We start from the raw sequence: 20743 nt of genomic DNA on the forward strand, positions 1-20743 counted from the left end.
AATGGTGACCAACCGGAAGCTCGGGGTCATGTTTTCGGACTGAGCGAAGGTGTTCTGCAAAGCGGTCACCCAGTCTGCGTTTGGTCTCCCCAGTGTAGAGGAGACCACATTGTAAGCAGCAAATAGAGTATACTAAATTGAAAGAAGTACAAGTAAATTGCTGCTTCACCTGAAAGGAGTGTTTGAAGCCTTGGATAGTGAGGAGAGAGGAGATAAATGGGCAGGTATTACACCTCCTGCGATTGCAGGGGAAGGTGTGGTGGGAAGGGGACAAGGTGGTGGGGGTAACGGAGGAGGGGACCAGGGTGTCGCAGAGGGAATGATCCATTCAGAATGCTGACAGGGGAAGGGAGGGGAAGATGCGTTTGGTACTGGCATCATGATGGAGATAGCGGAAATGGTGGAGGATGATTCTTTGGATGTGGAGGCTGGTGGGGTGGAAAGTGAGGACAAGGGGAACCCTGTCGCGCTTCTGGGAGGGAGGGGAAGGGGTGAGGGTAGAGGTGCAGGGAATGGGCCGGACACGGTTGAGGGCCCTGTCAACCACAGTTGGGGGAATCCTCAGTTGAGGAAAAAGGAAGACATATCAGAAGCGCTGTCATGGAAGGTAGCATCATCCGAGCAGATGCGTCAGAGACGGAGAAACTGGGAGAATGGAATGGAGTCCTTACAGGAGGCAGGGTGTGAAGAAGTGTAGTCGAGGTAGCTGTGGGAGTCCGTGGGCTTATAATGAATATTAGTAGACAGTCTATCCTCAGAGATGGAGACAGAGAAGTCGAGGAAGGGATGGGAAGTGTCGGAGATGGACCATGTAGAGGTGAGAGTAGGGTGGAAATTAGAAGCAAAGTTGATAAAGTTTTCCAGTTCGGGCCGGGAGCAGGAAACGGCACCGATACAGTCATCATTGTACCGGTAAAAGAGTTGGGGGAGGGGGCATGAATAGGACTGGAACATAGAATGTTCGACATATCCCACAAAAAGACAGGCATAACTAGGACCCATGTGGGTACCCATAGCAACATAGAAGGAAGTGAGTGGAGTTGAAGGAGAAGTTGTTTAATGTGAGAACAAGTTCAGCCAGGCGGAGGAGGGAGATGGTGGATGGGGACTGGTTGAGTCTCTGTTCAAGGAAGAAGTGGAGAGCCCTCAAACCATCCTGGTGGGGGATGGAGGTGTAGAGAGATTGGACATCCATAGTGAAGAGGAGGCGGTTGGGGCCAGGAAATTGGAATTTGTCAAAATGATGTAGGGTGTCAGAAGAGTCACGGATGTAGGTGGGAAGAGACTAGACCGGGGAGAGAAGATCGAGTCAAGATAGGAAGAAATAAGTTCAGTGGGGCAGGAATAGGCTGAAATAATGAGTCTGCCGGGACAGTCCTGTTTGTGGATTTTGAGAAGGAGGGAGAAGTTGGCTGTCTGGGGTTGCGGGACTGTGAGGTTGGAAGCTGTAGAGGGAAGATCTCCAGAGGAGATGAGGTCAGTGACAGTCCTGTGGACAGTGGCTTGATGTTCAGTGGCGAGGTCATGGTCCAGGGGGAGGTAGGAAGAAGCGTCTGAGAGTTGGAGCTGAGCCTCTGCAAGGTAGAGGTTGGTACACCAGACAACAACAGCACCACCCTTGTCTGCAGGTTTGATAATGTCGGGGTTAGACCTGAGAGAATGGAGTGCGGCAAGTTCATAGGGGGACAGGTTAGAGTGATTGAGGGGGGCAGAGAAATTGAGATGGCCGATGTCTCGCCGACAGTTTTCAATGAAAAGTTCAAGAGTGGGTGAGAGGCCAGGGTTCAGGTAGAGGGAGAATGCTAGAGGCAGGTGAATGGGTCCACTGGATGGGGGGAGAAAGAACTCAGTCATGCTGAGCGCAAAATTCATTGAGGTGGGGGCGTAAGGGGATAAAACGGAGTCCTTTGTTGAGTACAGAACATTCAGCGTCAGAGGGTGGAAGGTCAGAGGGTATAGTGAATACACGGAAAGGGGTCAGATCAGAAGGGGTGGGGTCAGAAGGAAGTGAAGGGGAAGAAGGATCTGGAGGGACATTAGTCCCCATCAGTTACAAAAACAAGAAATGCTGGAATCACTCAGCAGGTCTGGCAGCATCTGTGGAAAGAGAAGCAGAGTTAACGTTTCGGGTCAGTGACCCTTCTTCGGAACTGACCCCATCAGTTGGCTGCTGGAAGGATCTGGAGGGACATTAGTCCCCATCAGTTGGCTGCTGGAGCTTGCGTTCCTTAACACCTGAAAGGAAGAAAAGAAGTTTTTTGTTGATGTGTCGGATAAGGCGAAGGATGAAATGAAACAGCAGAGAAGAACAGCTTTGAGATAAGGTGAGGCGGTGCTTCTGGAGAGAGAGGTCCAGTGTGTACATGTGGCGGCGCATAGAACTGAGTGTAGATCTCAGGATGCGGCAAGAACAGCAGTCCGTATCTTTTCTTCCCTGGTCCAGTCTCTTCCCACCTACATCCGTGACTCTTCTGATGCCCTACGTCATTTTGATAATTTCCAGTTTCCTGGCCCCAACTGCATCCTCTTCACTATGGACGTCCAATCTCTCTACACCTCCATCCCCCATCAGGACAGTTTGAGGGCTCTCCGCTTCTTCCTTGGACAGAGGCCCAACCAGTCCCCATCCACCACCACCCTCCTCCGCCTGGATGAAGTTGTTCTCACATTGAACAACTTCTCCTTCAACTCCACTCACTTCCTTCAAGTTAAAGGTGTTGCTATGGGTACCCACGAGTCCAAGTTATGCCTGTCATTTTGTGGGATATGCCGAACATTCCTTGTTCCAGTCCAACTCAGGCCCCCTCCCCCAACTCTTTTTCTGGTACATTGATGACTGTATCGGTGCCGTTTCCTGCTTCCACCCGGAACTGGAAAACTTTATCAACTTTGCGTCTAATTTCCACCCTTCTCTCACCTTTACATGGTCCATCTCCGACACTTCCCTTCCCTTCCTTGACTTCTCTGTCTCCATCTCTGGGGATAGGCTGTCTAACTAATATTCATTATAAGCCCACCGACTCCCACAGCTAACTCCACTACACTTCTTCACGCCCTTCCTCCTGTAAAGACTCCATTCCATTCTCCCAGTTTCTCCGTCTCCAATGCATCTGCTCTGATGATGCAACCTTCCATAACAGCGCTTCTGATACGTCTTCCTTTTTCCTCAACTGAGGATTCCCCCCCACCCCTGCACTGTGGTTGACAGGGCCCTCAACTGTGTCTGGCCCATTTCCCGCACCTCTACCCTCACCCCATCCCCTCCCTCCCAGAACCATGACAGGGTTCCCCTTGTCTTCATTTTCCACCCCACCAGCCTCCATATCCTCCGCCATTTCCGCCACCTCCAGCGTGATACCACTACTAAACGCATCTTCCCCTCCCTTCCCCTGTCAGCATTCTGAAGGGATCGTTCCCTCCGCAGCACCCTGGTCCACTCCTCCATTACCCCCACCACCTTGTCCCCTTCCCACGGCACCTTCCCCTGCAATCGCAGGAGGTGTAATACCTGCCCATTTACCTCCTCTCTCCTCACTATCCAAGGCCCCAAACACTCCTTTCAGGTGAAGCAGTGATTTGAACTACTTTCTATTTGGTATACTGTATTCGCTGCTCACAATGTGGTCTCCTCTACACTGGGGAGGCCAAACGCTGATTGGGTGATCGCTTTGCGGAACACCTCCGCTCAGTCTGAAAACTTGACCCCGAGCTTCTGGTTTTTGGTCAGTTCAACACCCCTCCCCCAATGCTCTCATGCTCACATCTCTGTCCTGAGATTGCTGCAGTGTTCCAGTGAACATCAACACAAGCTCGAGGAACAGCATCTCATTTACCGATTAGGCACGCTACAGCATGCCGGACTGAACATTGAGTTCAATAATTTCACAGCATGACCGCCCCCTTTTTATTTCAAAATATTTTTTCTTTTTTCTGTGTTTATTTTATCTTAGTTTGTTTCTACTGTGCCTACCCACTGTTTTTTTTTCATGTTTGTGCTTGGGGCCAAGCTGTTCAGTTTTCTGTCCATTAACACCCTCTCTGCACTAACGCTTTGTCTTTCACCAAACCATTAACATACCGTTTGCCTTTGTTCCATGACCTTCTGGTCAGTTATTCTCTGTGACCTTGCCCTACCAACACCTCTTTTGTTATCTCTTGCCCCACCCCCACTTTCCTTGCTTAAAACCTTTTACATTTCTAATATTTGTCAGTTCTTAAGAAGGGTCACTAACCTGAAACGTTAAATCTGCTTCTCTCGCCACAGATGCTGCCAGACCTGCTTAATATTTCCAGCATTTCTTGTTTTTATTTCAGATTTCCAAAATCTGCAGTATTTTGCTTTTATTGGAGAAGTTGGGACTGTTTTCCTTGGAGAAGGTTGAGAGGAGATTTAATAGAGGTGTTCACATTCACGAGGGATCTGGACAGAGTCGATAGGGAAAAGCGATTCCCATTGGTGGAAGGATCGAGAACAAGAGGGCACAGATTTAAGATAATTGGCAAGGGAAGCAATTTAGACATGAGGAAAATCTTTTCACACAGTGAGTGGTTAGGATCTGGAATGCACTGCCTGAGTGTGGTCGAGGCAGGTTCAATCGAGGCATTCAAGAGGGAATTGGATTATTATCTGAAAAGGAAGAATGTGCAGGGCTAAGGGGAGAAGGTGGGGAAGTGGCACTAGGTAAGTTGCTGCTTCGGAGATCCAACGCAGATACGACTGGCTGAACAGCTTCCTTCTGTGCTGTAACAATTCTGTGATTCTGTGACGTGAAATCTGGTCGTGTAATCCTTTAAATTAATCTGGGCGTTCATATCTCGCATTTTTCATGTTAACAATCTCACTGAGGTTGTAACAGTTAACGCAAATAATTGACAAAGACTCTTATTTCTGTTGCTATAGCCAATACAAAACAATGTAAATGGGAAAAGCATATGACTGGTTAATTTTTTGGCTAGGCATGAATGTTTATTGTATGTTAAACAGAGTCACTCTTCATATTAATTCCTGATATACAGCTGTCTCAAACATAGTTCAGATCCAAATATAAATTCCATTGTACTAAACCAGTTCCTGACTAGTCTTGTGTAGTATTCTTGATCCAATCAGTTTTCATCCCCCTGCTCGTTCATTGATTTGCCTGGTACTGAGATACAAGCCAGGAAAGTCTAATTCATGGTGTATGTTATATTAACAGCTCTCAGCCAGAACTGTGGTAAGGCCAGTACAATTACCCTGTATCCCTGAGCTAAGGCAGGGAAAATGAACCAGGGTTTTCATTCCTGATCACTGTTCACTGTGCTGTGCTTGAAGTGCAAATGTCAACATTGGGTGAGAACAGGACCAGGCTCAGCTCCACTCTCTAGATTCAAATGAAGTATGAAGGGCGGTCAATGTTTTGTGAAACTTTGACACCAGCATTCGTCAGTTATCTTTTGGAAGGGAGGAATAATCGAATCAGCTGTGCCTGTTCAAGTATTGCAAAATTAAATTCGCCTGAGACATATAGGTTTTATAATTGGCAGTTTATAGAAATCTTATGCTAAGAACATAGAAATTAAAAGTCTAAAATCAAATGCTAACAAGTGTAAATGTAGTCTTGATCTGATGTTACACAGCCCTAATCTCAACATTCTTCATTTTAATCAGATCAGCAATTAGTGGTAAAATTATTAGTTTGTGCATCCTAGCAAGTAGTAAAGTCCAAACCTTTGTCTATGGAGCTCTATAATTTGTTGTCGTAAACAATAGAAGGGAATGTCCAGTATGAAATTACACCACTGTCCTGGCAATGTTCATTTCAAAACAGTTTTCATAACATGAATTAAGGATTTATTTCTTTACATTTATTCCACTTGTGCTGCATGCAGGAAGAAAAATATACCCACAAGCCTATACATAGTCTGCTTCCTACTGTTGAATAATCTATTTGAATTAAGTCTAGGTTAAGAGATAACACTCCAAAAAATATTAACTTAATCACCCCTTGCAATATATTTTATTTGAAAATTGCTTAATGATTAGCACCAAACGGAGTATAACTTTTAAAGCTAAGAGAAAAGGAATTTTTATAAAGTGTATGGAGTATGGCAATTGTGATCTTATTTCCAGGTTTAAAACATGAGCTAAATATTAAAGAACCTATTGAACCTCAACAAAACTATTATATGCTTTAAGATGTTCCTTTGCTTTTCCTGTGTTCTTCAGGTTTTAGCTGTTCCTGAGACTCAATAAACTCTTAGATGTCATCAGTCATCTTGTTTTTGGTCTTCCTCTTTGATGTAAGATAGAACAGTTTGAAGTAGTTCCTGTATTTCAGCTGTTTGCTGACAAACTCTGCTGAGTTGCACCATCAGTTGTCTTTCACTAAACACTGCTGCAAAATGAGAATCTGGGAAAAGAGCAACGTTTGAGTTAACTAAAAGCTATTTCAAGGTAACATGTAGAATTAGTAAAGCAATTAATGCAATTTTACACACACCAAACAATTAGCGCTATTTTATAATTGACATGAGATTTTTTTTGAAATAATCAGTTAACAGAAAACATTTATTAAAGCTTTTTTAAAAAAATTCCCCTTGATAGCCTTGTGTGTAAACGTATCATTTAGAGTGGTGGTAAACTCAGTCTGTAATTGCCCTGAGAGGTGGTAGGTCACCTTCTTGAACTGCTGTAATCTGTGTGATATAACTGCTTGATACAACTGAATAGAGTAAGTAGCACAGAGTCCAGTTCAGCAGAGTACAGCCTCTACAGAATATTAAACGCTGGGAATTTGGTGAATGAGTGAGGAAAGTTTAAGGGTGATCTCTTTCTAAAATGTAGTTAGTTAAGTTTTGCATTTAGCATTTAATTTAACTTTAACCTGAACTTGTAGTTTCTTTCACAGTGCAAGTCAGCGGTAAACAAGCTTCCTGCTAGTGGCGGTTGCACAGTTAATTAATTAGGTGGGTAGTTAGAAATGGTAATTACTGTCAGCAGAGATTCAGGTCTTTGGAATGTTTGCTAGTTTAGATACAGGAGGCTTTTGCAAATGCATGAAGTACTGCTTCTATGGGTGCTAAACTCGGGGAATTTGGTGCAGTGAAGGAAGAAGTGTTCTTCTGTGATGCGGAAAGTGAAGGGTTCATAGGGTTACGAAGGTTCACACAACTGAAGGGCTAATAGGGTTACTAAAGTTAACACAGCTGAAGTTGTTTTTCTTTTACTGAACCTTTTCCATCATGAGGCCTTGGTCTGTGTATCTGTTGTAAATAATAGAACCAAGGAGAGCAGAATTGCAAAGAAAACTAGTATTATAAAGTGTTGGAAAGAAGTGTATAAGCAATAGTAAGATAACCAAATATGGATATATTAGTTTTGCATAAAGTTATTGTATAAATATCTCTGCTGTAACAATGACTTGTTTGAGAGACTTTGGCATGCTGAAGGCTCTCCCTTGCATGCTGGAAATAAAGATCTTTCTGAGTTCAGCTCACTCCTGACTCTGAAGTAGCTTTTATTCCACAGCATTCTGGTATTTTTAAAAAAAACAAAGAGTGGTCCAAGAGAGGGAGCAGGAGACAGGGAAACCTGAGAGCTGATGGCTAGAGGCATTAATTAAAATAGTTTAAACAAGGTATTAACTTGATTCTGAAAGAGGGAATAGAGATTTTTTTTAGATCACAAATGGGCAGCTGAGACGTGCTGCTTGCAATTCCTGTGCCATGTGGGACCTTCAGGACATTTCATGTGTGTGTGGAGGAGCAAATGTTGGAAGTGTTTCCAGCTGCTTGAGCTCAGTATTTCTGAGCTTGAGGGGCAGCTGGAGTCACTGTGGAGCATCATTCCAGGAGGTGGTCACCCCACAGGTAGTGAGATGGGTGGCCATCTGGAAGAGTAGGAAGAAGCAGGGATTGCAGGAGTCTTCAGGATGTGTGCCACTCTCAAACTGGTACTCAGCATTAGAAATTGCTGGGAGTGACAACACCCTAAAGGAGTGCAGTCCAGACCATGACACCAATGGGCCAGGGACTGCACAGGAGACAACAGCAAAGTGTAGAAATGGTCGTTAGAGGAGAATCCATAGTTAGGGGGACAGAGAGGCGTTTATGTAACTGTCATCGTGAGTCCTACATGGCATATTACTTCCCTTGTGCCAAGGTAAAGGACATCATGGAGAGGTTGCAGAATATTCTGCAGTGGGAAGTTAGATGGGATAAACATCATAAGAGAGGAAGTGTTAAAGGGTTTGACGTCTTTGAAAGTAGACAAATTGCCAGGCGCAGATGAAGTATATCCCGGGTCGTGAAAGGAAGGGTGGAAATTGTGGAGGCTCTGATCATCATATTTCAATACTCCCTGGCTACAGGAGTGGTGCCAGAGGATTGGAGGACAGCCAACATTGTACCATTGTTTAAAAAGGGAGGAAGGCATAATCAGAGTAATTATAGACCAATTAGCTTAACTTCGGTTGTGGGCAAATTATTGGAATCAATTCTGAGGGACAGTATAAACCTTCATTTAGAAAGGCATAGATTAATCAAGGAAATTCAGGATGGATTTGTAATGGGAAGGTCATGTCTGACTAACTTGATTGAATTTTTGAGGAGGTTACAAATAGGGTTGATGAGGCCAGTGTGGTGGATATTGGTTACATCGGTTTTATCAAGGCTTTTGACAAGGTCCCACATGGCAGGCTGGTCAAAAAAGTTAAAAACCCTTGGAATTTAAGGCAGACTGTCAAATTGGATCCAAAACTGGCTTAGTGGCAGGAAGCAAAGGGTAATGGTTGATGGGTGCTTTTGTAACTGGGAAGCTGTTACCAATGGGGTTCTGCAGAGCTAGGTACTTGGTCCCTTGTGTTTGTAGTTTATATTAGTGAATTAGACTCAAATATAGGGGCATGATAAAGAAGTTTGCAGATGATACAAAAATTGGCCGTATGATCGACGGTGAGGAGAAAAGCTTTAGACTGTAGGAAGATACAGATGGTCTGGTCAGTTGGGCAGAAAAATGGAAATTGGACTTCAATCCGGAGAAGTGTGAGGTTCTGCATTTTGGGAGGTCCAACAAGGCAAGGGAATACACAATAAATGGGAGGATATCGAGTAGTGTGGAGGAACAAAGGGACTTGGAGTGTATGTCCACTGATCCGTAAAGGTAGCAGGACATGTCAATAAGATGGTTGAGGTGGCGTGTGACATGCTTTCCTTTATTAGCCAAGGCATAGAATATAAGAACAAGGAGGTTATGCTAGTACTGTATCCAACACTAGTTAAACCACAATTTGAGCACTGTGTAGAGTTCTGGTCACCACATTACAGGAAAGATGTGATTGCAATGGAGAGGATGCAGAGGAGATTTACAAGGATTTAATAGGCTGGGATGGTTGTCCTTGGAACAGAGGAGGCTGTGGGATGACTTAATTGAGGTGTATAAAAATATGAGGGCCCTAGATAGAGTAAATAGGGATAAACTATTTTTACCTTAGCAGATGGATCAATAACTAGGGGGTGCAGATTTAAATTAATTGGTAGAAGGATTAGAGGAAAGATGAGGAAATATTTTTTCACCCAGAGAGTGGTAGGGACCTGGAACTCACTGCCTGAAAGGGTGGTACAGGCAGCAACTCTCACCACATTTAAAAAGTACTTGCTTGCCTCCTTGAAGAGCCGTGATCTGCAGGGCTAGGGACCTAGTGCAGAAAGGGGAGATTGGCATGGACATGATGGGCCGAGTGGCCTCCTTCTGTGTCATAAATTTTCTATGATTTCTGAGTTGTGGTACACGTTTGTACCAATGTCATAGAGAGGGCAGGTATTGAGGTCCTATGGTCAGACTTTCAAGAGCCAGGGAGGAAGTTAAAAAGTAGGAGCTTGAAGGTAGTAATCTCTGGATTACTCCCAGTGTCACATGCCAGCGAGAGCAGAAATAGGAAAGTAGGGAGGATCAATGCATGGCTTGAGGTATGGTGCAGGACGAAGGGCTTCAGATTCTTGGGCATTGGGACCAGTTCTGGGGCAGGAGGCGCATATTCAAAAGAGACTGGTTGCACCTCAACAGGGCTGGGACCAATGTCCTTGCGGGGAGGTTCACTGGTGTGGTTGGGGAGGGTTTAAACTAAAATGGCAGGCAGGTGGGCACTAGCATATAGAAGTAAAAAAGTGGAGCATAAAGGAGTGACAGTATTAGCTAGGACTATAGAACTAAGTAGTACCATATTAGATAGGAGCAGGCTAAGAAGGACTATGAGGAATACAAAGACAAGTTTAGAATGCATTTATGTAAACACACAAAGTGTGGTGAGCTACAAGCACAAATAGCCCTGTGGGAATATGTTACAATGCAATAACGGAAATGTGGCTTACAAATGGTGAGAACTGGGCACTTAAGTTTCAAGGATACAAAATGATCCGAAAAGATACGGAAGGAAAAAGGGAGGAGGTGTGGCAGTACTGATTAGAGAAAACATTGTAGTCTTGGAAAGGGAAGTTGTCCTTGAGGGGCAAAAACAGAATCCATTTGGTTTGAGTTGAGAAGCAAAAAGGGTATGATCACGCTACTGAGAATATTCTATAGGCCTCCAGATAGTGAGACAGAGATAGAAGTGCAAATCGGCAGGGAAATCAGAGAGGTGCAAGAACTATATAGTGGTGATATTGGGGGACTTTAATTACCCAAATATTGATTGGGATAATGTTAGAGTAAAGGGAGCAGTGCGGGGGGTTGGGGGGGTGGAATTTCTGAAATGTGTTCAAGAGAACTTCCTTGACCAGCATGTTCTCAGCCTAACTGTGAAGAAGCATTGCTGCATCTGCTGCTGGGGAATGAGGTGGACCAAGTGTCTGTGGGGGAACCTTTGGGTAAGAATGATCATCGTACAGTTTAGATTAGTAATGGAGAAGAGCAAGAAATAATCTAAAGTAGAACTTCTAAATTGGAAGAGGGCTAACTTCAATGGGATGAGAGGGGATCTAGCTATGGTAAAATGGAACCGAAGACTGACAGGAAAATTTGTATCAGTACAAAGGGTGATATTTAAGGAGGAGATGTTTCAGGTACAGACTAGGTACATTCCAAAAAGGACAAAAGGTAGGGGAGCCAAAGCCAGGGCTTTGGACAAGGGAGATGGAGAATATGATGAAACAAAAAAGAGGGTTATGATGCATGTCAGGAGAATTCTTCAAGCAAGATTCAGGACAGATACAATCCGTTGACAGGAGATGTGAACAGGAAATTTAGACTGGCAAAGAGAGGGTATGAGAATAGAATGGCAGGTAAAATAAAAGGGAACCCTAAAATCTTCTACCAGCATGTAAATAGTAAGTGGTGGGGTGGGGCATTTTAGGGACAAAAAGGGTGATATATGCTTCGAGGTGCAGGGCAAGGCTAGCATACTTAATGAGTTCTTTGTATTGGTGTTTACTAAGGAAGAGGATACTGACAAAATATAAAGTAGAAGTGGAGATGGTAGAAGTAGCGGATGGGGATGAAAATTGATAGGAAGGATGTACTGGAAAGACTGGCTATAGAGTGGATAAGTTGTCTGGTCCGGATGGCTTACATCCCAGGTTGCTAAAGGAAGTGGGAGTGGAGATAGTGTAAGGGCTTGCCATAATCTTCCAATCTTCCCTAGATATGTGGCAGGTGCTGGAGAGTGACAAATGTGTTACCCATATTCAAGGGTGTTAGAACTTTCCTAGTAACTACAGACCAGTCAGTTCAACATCAGTGGTGGGTAAAATTTTAGAAACAGTAATCAAGCAAAAAACATCAACAGGCACTTGGCAAGGTTTGAGCTAATTAAGGATAGCCAGCACCAATTTGTAAAAGGCAGATTGTGCTTGACTAATCTAATAGATTTTTTGTTGAAGTAACAGAGAATGTTGATGAAGGGAATGCAGTGGATGTTGTCTATATGGATTTTAAGAAAGTGTTTGACAAAGTACCATATAAAAGGCTGGTTAACAAAATTTAGGCTCATGGAATTGGAGGGTCAGTGCCCAATTGGATAAAAATTGGCTTAAGGGCAGAAAAATGTGAGTCCTGGTAAATACAAAAGCAAAATACTGCAGATGCTGGAAATCTGAAACAAAAACAGAAAATGCTGGAACTATACAGCGGGTCAGGCAGCATCTGTGGAGAGAACAGCAGAATTAATGTTTCAGTCGATGACCTTTCATCAGAACTGAGTCATGGAAAATGGTTGTTTTTCAGACTGGAGGATGATAGACAGTCATATTCCCCATGGGTCAGTGCTAGGACTACTGTTTTTTTTTTACTTGGATTTCTGAATACAGAGTAAAATTTCAAAACTTGCCAATGATACCAAACTTGGAGGTGTGGCAAACAGGGAGGTTGATACCAATTGTCTGCAACAGGACATAGATAGGCTAGCAGAATGGGCAGACAAGTGGCAGATGGAATTTATAAAACTCTGGTTGGGCCCCAACTACGGTATTGCATCCAGTTCTGGTCACCACACTTTAGGAAGAATGTGAGAGGCACTGAGAGGGGGCAGAGGAGATTTACCTGAATGGTTTTAGGGATGAGGGATTTTAGCTACAAGATTAGGTTAGAGAAGCTGGGATTGTTCTCCTTGGAGCAAAGGAGGTTGAGGGGAGATTTGACAGAGGTGTACAAGATTATGACAGGTTTGGATAGGGTAAACAAAGAAAAGCTGTTCCCATTAGCTGACAGTACAAGGGCTACGGGACACAGATTTAAAGTTTTGGGCTAGAGATCCGGGGGGATGTGAGGAAGAACTTTTTTTTTACGCAGCAAGTGGTAATGACCTGGAACTCACTGCCTACGAGGGTGGTGGAAGTTGAATGATTTACATATTTTCCTTACAAATTACCACCCCTTCTCCACTCTCCTTTTCTTCTCAAATCCTTCAAATTGTCATTTTCCAATCCATGCCTATCCCACAATTTCTTGTTCTGAATCTCTCCAATCAGAGTTATGCCCCTTCCAGACACAATCAAGGTCATAAATGACACTGTGTCTGTGACCATGGTACATTATCCTTCCTCAACTTTCTACAGCTGCTGACATGGTTAACATATCATCACCACCCTCACGCACCTCCCACACCAAATTCCCTTCTTCTATTGTCCAGGTTGGTGGGACTACCCTCACTTGTTTCCACTCTTACATCTGATCATAGCCAGAACATTGCCAGTAATGTCTTCTCTTTATGCCCCTGCATAGTTACTCTGGAATGCCCTGGTAGAATTAATCATTGGCCGCCTCATCTACATTCTGCCTCTTAGCAACATCACCCAAAGACACCAGATTAACTTCCATTTGTAAGCTGACAACACCCAGCTCTACCTGACTACCACCTCTCTCAACCCCTCCACTGCCTCTGTGAGGCTGCTTGTCTAATCTCCAGTTTTAGCTGAGTCACCGATTCCTCCAGCTAAACATTGGAGAACTGAAGCTATAATTTTCAAATCTGCCACATAATCCATACTCTTTCTTGCCACTAACTCCAACCCCCTCCCCAACCACTGTCACAAGCTGAGCCCAACTGTTTGCAGCCTCAGTATTCTATTCATTCCCAAGATAAGCCTCTCCTGCCATATTCTACCCATAACAAAGACCACACACTTCCAGCTCAAGTATCAGTCATTGTTCAAGCCACATGTTGCCGAACCCTTCTTCCATGTCTTTGTTGCCTCCAGACATGACTATTTCAATGTTCTCCTGGCTGGCCTCCCATCATCTGCCTTCCATAAAATTAAGTTCATTCAATACTCTGTTGTCTGTATCCTATCCCACACCAACACTGCTCACTCATTACCCATGCCCTCCTATATTTCTTCCTTATGTTCAAATCCATTTCTAGCCTGCCCCCTCATTATTTCTCCAAATAGCTCCTTCCTTGGAATGGCATCCATTTTTTTGAGAGCTTTGGGCCATTTTCTACATTAAAAGTGCTACATGAATGCAAGTTATATTTTGGTTGTTATCCCTTTCACTTAAGCTTTGCAAAATTCTGGTTTGCAAGCCATTCAATCTATTCTATCTCTCTCCAGCCCTGCAACCCTCCAAGATCTCTGCATCCCTCCAGTTCTGGCCTCTTGCATATCCCTAATTTTCATCTGCCTAAGCTATGGAATTCCCTCCTAAACATCTCCCCATCTATCTCTCCTCCTTTAAGACACCCCTTAAAACCCAACTCTTTGACCAAGCTTTAGGTCATCTATCCCAATATCTCATGTAGCTCTGTGTCATATTTTCTCAGATTATGCTCCTGTGAAGTGCCTTGGGACTTTTACTATGTTAAAGGTGCTATATAAATGCAAGTTGTTATTCTTATTTAACTGCCTCTGTGACTGGATTTAATGTTCCTGACTCTTAACTTCTACTTGTTCTCCACCCACTTATGCACCATTTGTTCAGACCTTTCAAGTTACATTAACCAGTCTTTTCTCATGTGCTGTGCACTTACAGCATTTTTCTATTTTTAGTTTGGAGGTTCTCAGCTCCCTGAACCTAGTTTCAGAGCCCCATTAGCAATTGGATGGGAGCAGGTTACCTGCCCTCTTAGTCACAGGCAAGGCGGAGATGTCCTAAAGAAAGGGAGTTCATGCCTTCAGTATAATGAATAGATAAATAAGGTCATTTGCAAATACTTCGAAAAACTAAAAGAATTTAACCCTAAGAAACTGACAGACTAGATTTCAAAATAGAAATGAACTAGAAGGAGACAAGGTTTTTTTTATACCTTTTCTGAGGTTTCGTACAGTTAAAAGGCCCAGATGTTGAAATCTAATTTCCTGATGTTTGAGGAAGTGTAAGACATAACCAACAATCTCCCTGGTGTGTGGTCTCAACAACAAGGAAAACATTCCTGTATTGGAGGCAATCACATGAATCATTAGCCACTGCAAAGTGAACTCTGTTCCAAAAATGATATACCTGCTTACAAACATTGAAATAGTAACATTGTTACATTATGTACTATATCCTTTGTTCAGCTGACAAAACCCATTGAAAGTTTTTTAAATCTCATTTCTAAATGAAAAAATGTAATATGGGCACCATAAACTTCTTGAAAGACCAATGTTTCTTCGTTCTTGAATGGATTTGGTGCTGAAACTTGGGTTATGTACATTCGAGACCCGATTTCCAGTGAGAAGACCAGGGAAATTCAATGTTTTCAATTCTAAAATTGGAAAAGAATTGTTCTTTACTAATGTATCAAACCTGATAATTTTATGTGGGGAAAAAAGGTCTTTGATGATCTCTAACAGTACTCAAGGTGTGGTCTGCCCAGAACAGTGGACAGTTTGATCGTGACTGCCTTGAACTTGTTCAGCATTTGATTTGCTTTGTTGATCGTTGTTTTGCAGTGATTGTAGATAACAAAACCATTAGATACCATAGAGAAAGAATTACTATCATCTTGTTATTACCCCGCCGTACAAAAGATTACTCTTCTTTCTGGAAAGAAGTCATTTTCTGTCAGGTGTTCTGTTCTGGCATTTTGGATCAACAAAAGAGTTAGGAGTCAGATTGTAGGTCGTGCTGCAAGCTCGCTCCATTTCAAACTCTTGATCACTTGCCAAGAGAGCGGTTAAATAATGTGGTTGTCTTTATACGAGATCAAAGATAATTCTTGATTATATTACGAGCTTGGGAACTAAGTACATAACCCAATTACATTGTTCTCCCTTCAAAAAACAAATATATATTTTCTACAAAAAACACACAAAAAGTGACAATTTAAATTCATATTTGAATTAGCAAATAAAAGTCTTCATTTCACACTTTACCATCTAGTCCAAGTTGGCTGATTATACAAGCAGCCTGGAAGGAGAGATCAGTATTTTCAGACTGGTTTGAGAGCATCAGTAGATAAGCTGCTATATTCACATCTGATTCATGTATCATTTGTGTTCTTATTGTTTCTGGAAGAAAACACAATCTATTCAACAAGGGAGAGTCAGTCACTCAATTTAATATTTACAATCATACTTCTCACCCTGAAAGAGTGCAATTTGGGTGGAAGCTTAGGGCGGCACAGTGGCGCAGTGGTTAGCACCACAGCCTCACAGCTCCAGCGACCCGGGTTCAATTCTGGGTCCTGCCTGTGTGGAGTTTGCAAGTTCTCCCTGTGTCTGCGTGGGTTTTCTCCGGGTGCTCCAGTTTCCTCCCACAGCCAAAAGACTTGCAGGTTGGTAGGTAAATTGACCATTATAAATTGCCCCTAGTATAGGTAGGTGGTAGGAAAATATAGGGACAGGTGGGGATGTGGTAGGAATATGGGATTAGTGTAGGATTAGTATAAATGGGTGGTTGATGGTCGGCACAGACTCGGTGGGCCGAAGGGCCTGTTTCAGTGCTGTATCACTAAACTAAACTAAACAGGAGCTGGCAATTCAGATTTATGTAGCTTGTTAGCCTTGCCACTGTTGCTATTCTCAACAGTGCTTTTTAATGTTGGGGCTTCCTAATTAAAGTGAGTCATTTGAGAGATATGCCACCATTTACACAGCTACCAGAATGCTAATCTACTGTTGTGCCTTGTTACAAAGCTGAGTATGAACAAAAGGTTAGAATATGAGATTGATTTGCTCTTCATTTTGAACACCTTTGAGTAAGATTTAATTTCATCATTGTGTTTCCACATATAGGAACAGGAGTAGGCCATTCAATTAGATCATGGCTGATCTGCTTCTAAACTCAATTTACCTGCCTTTGTTTCATATCCCTGATACCCTTCTTCAACAAATATCTGTTGATCCCAGTCATTGTATCAAAGATAAGGCCATCTCTGATCACTTCCTTGTATCCACTCTCCACCCACATCCCCCTTCCACGCCCAACCCTACCTCATTCTCTATCAGTCCCGAGAAAAACTATTCCCCTAGTCACTTACAACAGCACTTTCAAAATCTCAACTATCTTGCTTTTGCCCTCTGTTCACCACAGCATTTCTGCAGCTACTGATTTGCTCAACAGCACTCTCACCTGCACCTTTGATGCCCTAATCCCCAATAAAAAGATCAGTCTCTCTCACCCTGGCCGTTCCCTCTGTACGGTCTTCATCTCCACCCCACAAAGTTCAAGGGATGCAGACTTGAAAGGAGATGGCGGACAACTGGTTTAGCCATCCACCGCCAGATCTAGCTGGGCCATAAGAACACTATCCGGTCCTGCTAAAACTGCTCACTACTCCAGGATCATCCTGAAATGCAAAGATAACCCCTGGCTTCTTCTCTCTACTGTAAACCGTCTTATTAAACCCCTCTCCCCTGTCCCCTCCACCTTCACCTCCAACATTAAGTGCAAGGAGTTCATGGATTTCTTTGTCGATAAGATCAAGACCATCCGCTCAGCTGCCTCTGCTGCATCCTTCCCTTCCACTAGCCCACCTGGCCAAACTTCCTAAAACGCTTCCCCCTGCTCTAACCCTGAACTCGCATCTTTCTCTAGTTTTGCTCCTATCTCCCCTCATGCTCTCTCTGAGCTCAACTTGTCCATGTAACCCACCTCCCGTTCCCTATTCCCACTAAACTGATCACCCAACTCCCTCTCCTGGTCCCCATGTTAACTGGTATTGTAAACAGTTCTCTCTTCAGGTGTTGTCTCTCTCTCCTTTAAATTTGCCAACATCACTCCTCTTCTCAACAAACAAACCCTTGACCCCACCGCCCTTGCAAACTACCATCCCATCTTCAATCTCCCTTTCCCTTCCGAGGTTCTTGACTGTGTTATCACCTCCCAAATCGGTTCCCATCTTTCCCGGAACTCCATGTTTGATTCCCTCCACTCAGGTTCCGCCCTGGCCCCATACTGAAAAAGTTCTTGGCGAGGTCACAAATATGACTGTGACAAAAGTAAACTTTCCCTCCTCATCCTTCTTGACCTGTCTACAGTCTTTGACACAGTTGAACATACCATCCTTCCTCAATACCTCTCCACTGTCGTCCAGCTGGGTGGGACTGTTTTCACCTGGTTCCATTTTTATCATCATCCAATCATTTGCAATGACTTCTCTTCCTGCTCCTGCACCGTTACCTCTGGTTTGCCCCAAGGATCTATCCTTGGCCCTTTCCTATTTCTCATCTATATGCTACCCTTCAATGACATCATCCAAAAGCACAGCATTAGTTTTCACATGTATGCTGACGACACTCAGCTCCACCTTACCTCCACTTCTCTCGACTCCTCTACTGTTGCTAAATTATCAGACTGTTTATCCTACATTCAGTACTGGATAAGCAGAAATTTCCTCCAATTAAATATTGGGAAGACTGCAGCCACTGTTTTCAGTCTCCACTTGAAACTCCTTTCTCTAACTACCGACTCCATTTTTCTCCCTGACAACAGTCTGACATTAAGTCAGTCTGTCTGCATCTATGGTGTCACATTTGATCCTGGGATGAGCTTCCAACCTCATATTCGTGCCATCACTAAGACTATTTCTACCTCTGTAACATCACCTGATTTCACCCCTGTCTCAGTTCATCTGCTGCTAAAACCCTTATTCATGTCTTAGTTACCTCTAGACTTGACTATTCCAATGTACTCCTGGCTGGTCTCCCACGTTCTACTCTCCATAAACTTAAGGTCATCCAAAACTCTGCTGCCCGTGTCTTAACTTGCACCTAGACCTGTTCCCCTATCACCCCTGTGCTCGCTGACCTACATTGGCTCCCGGTCAAGCAACGTCTTGATTTTAAAATTCTCCTCCTTGTTTCCAAATCCTTCCAGGGTCTTGCCCCTCCCTATCACTGTAATCTCCTCCAGCTCCACAACCCTCCAAGATATCTGCGCTCCTCTAATTCTGGTCTCTTGTGCATCGCTGAACTTAATCGCTCCACCATTGGTGGCCACACCTTTAGTTGCCTAGGCCCTCCCTGCACCTCTCCGCCTCACTTTCCTCCTTTAAGACACTCCTTAAAACCTGCCCTTTGACCAAGCTTTTGGTCATCTGACCTAATTGTTTCCACTGGTCGGGGAATCTAGAACGCGGGGGCACAGTCTCAGGATAAGCGGCTGATCATTCAGGAGTTACATGAGGAGAAATTACTACACTCAAAGGGTTGTGAATCTTTGGAATTCTCTACCCCAGAGGGCAGTGGATGCTCCATCACTGAGTACATTTAAGGCTGGGATAGACAGATTTTTGGTCTCGCAGCTAATCAAGAGATATGGGGAGCAGGCAGGAAAGTAGAATTGAAGCCTAAGATCAGCCATGATCGTATTGAATGGCGCAGCAGGCTCGATGGGCCATGTGGTCTACTTCTGCTCCTATTTCTTGTGTTCTTGTGTTCTAATATCTCCTTTTGTGGCTCAGTTTCATACTTTGTTTTATAATGCTCATGTAAAGCGCCTTGGGATGTTTTATCGCACTCTCTCAGCATTTCTTCGCAAAGATTTTGAGAAGGTTGTACTCATTGGGTGCAGGCCTACTGGTGGCTATTCAGGCCTATCCATGATCGACAGATTCTCCCACAGCGGGTACAAGAGGTGTAGTCGCTGCTGGGGGCAATTGGATGTATCCTTCTCCACTTCTCTTTCATACTGGTTCTTCATTCAGTCTCAAAGGTGTCTGCAGCCCTCCTTATGTAGCATCTCCAGGTATCATGATCTATGGCCTGCACTTCCCACTGGTGATGGTTGATATAACACACAGAGAGGGACTTCTTCAGGGAGTCCTTGAAACGTTTGCGTGAGGCCCCTCTGTTCCTTTTATCCGTTGTCAGCTCTCCATACAACATGATCTTGGGCAGGTGACTGTCATCCATCTGGGCAATGTGATCCACCCAATACAATTGGCTTTGCAGGAGGATGGTCTCGATGCTGGTGATGTTGGCCGTTTCCAGGACTTCAATGTTTGTGATGCAGACCTGCCAGCGGATCTTGAGGATGCTGCGGAGGTAGTGTTGATGGAAGTGCTCTGGAAGGCGTACATGACGGCGGTATAGGACCCATGACTCGGCGCCATACAGAAGGGTGGTGAGGACTATGGCTTTGTACACTTTGAGTTTTGTCTGTGTTCTGACGCTGTGGATGCTCATTTGTAGAATCTGCCGAATGTACTGTTTGATTTTTGAAAGCCTGTTGTCCACTTACTTATCTATGGTGGCGTCAAACGAGATGACGCTCCCCAATAAGTAAATTGCTTGATGGCATTCAGATCAGTTCCCTCAATGAGAATGCCTGGTGGTCTATATTCTTCTTGGGGTGCAGGCTAATGCAGGACTTCAGTTTTCTTTAAACTGATTTTTAGTCCGAAGAGTTATGCCACCTTGGGAAAACGTGTTGTTATATGTTGCAGGTCTGACTGACTGACTGTGGGCCAGAAGAGCACAGTTATTGGCGAAATGAAGTTCACGGATGGGTTTTTCTTGTGTCTTTGTGTGAGCCTGAGGTTGAAAAGGCTTCCCTCAGTCCGGAAGTGTTCGTAAACTCCCTCCTTAAGGTCTTCCGTTGCCTGCTGCAGCATCATGCTGAAAAAGATGGTGAATTGGGTCGGGGCCAGCACACATCCCTGCTTCACGCCGTTGGCGATTCAGAAGGGACTCGAGAGGTCGTTGTTTTTGCTTGACTTGTCTGTACTGATTTTCATGAAACTGCTTCATCAAGGCCAGGAACCCGGGTGGGTATCCACGTTTTTCAAGAATTTTCCAAAGTCCATCTCTGCTCACAGTGTCGAATGCCCATTAAAGGTGATATATAAATAAAAGTTTTTCATGTTGAAAATTTCAATTGACTTAGCATCCTCAGTCTTTTGGGAGAGCG

General features: G+C 43.9%; 1 protein-coding gene across 2 annotated transcripts in view; it reads right to left on the bottom strand.

Annotated features, from left to right (window-relative positions):
* Positions 1 to 4992: 4992 nt before the first annotated feature.
* LOC137361178 (uncharacterized) overlaps positions 4993 to 20743 on the bottom strand; it is a 77388-nt gene continuing 61637 nt past the window's right edge. The window contains exons 12-14 of one of the 2 annotated variants that reach the window (XM_068026105.1): positions 15766 to 15900; positions 14715 to 14840; positions 4993 to 6389 (exon numbers count right to left, since the gene is read on the bottom strand). In XM_068026105.1, the coding sequence (XP_067882206.1) occupies positions 6247 to 6389; positions 14715 to 14840; positions 15766 to 15900 (404 nt within the window). In that variant the 3' untranslated portion in view covers positions 4993 to 6246. The other variant, XM_068026110.1, reaches the window with a different exon arrangement.

This window comes from Heterodontus francisci, chromosome 3, assembly GCF_036365525.1.
Source record: "Heterodontus francisci isolate sHetFra1 chromosome 3, sHetFra1.hap1, whole genome shotgun sequence".
In the NCBI taxonomy this organism is placed as follows: Eukaryota; Metazoa; Chordata; class Chondrichthyes; order Heterodontiformes; family Heterodontidae; genus Heterodontus; species Heterodontus francisci.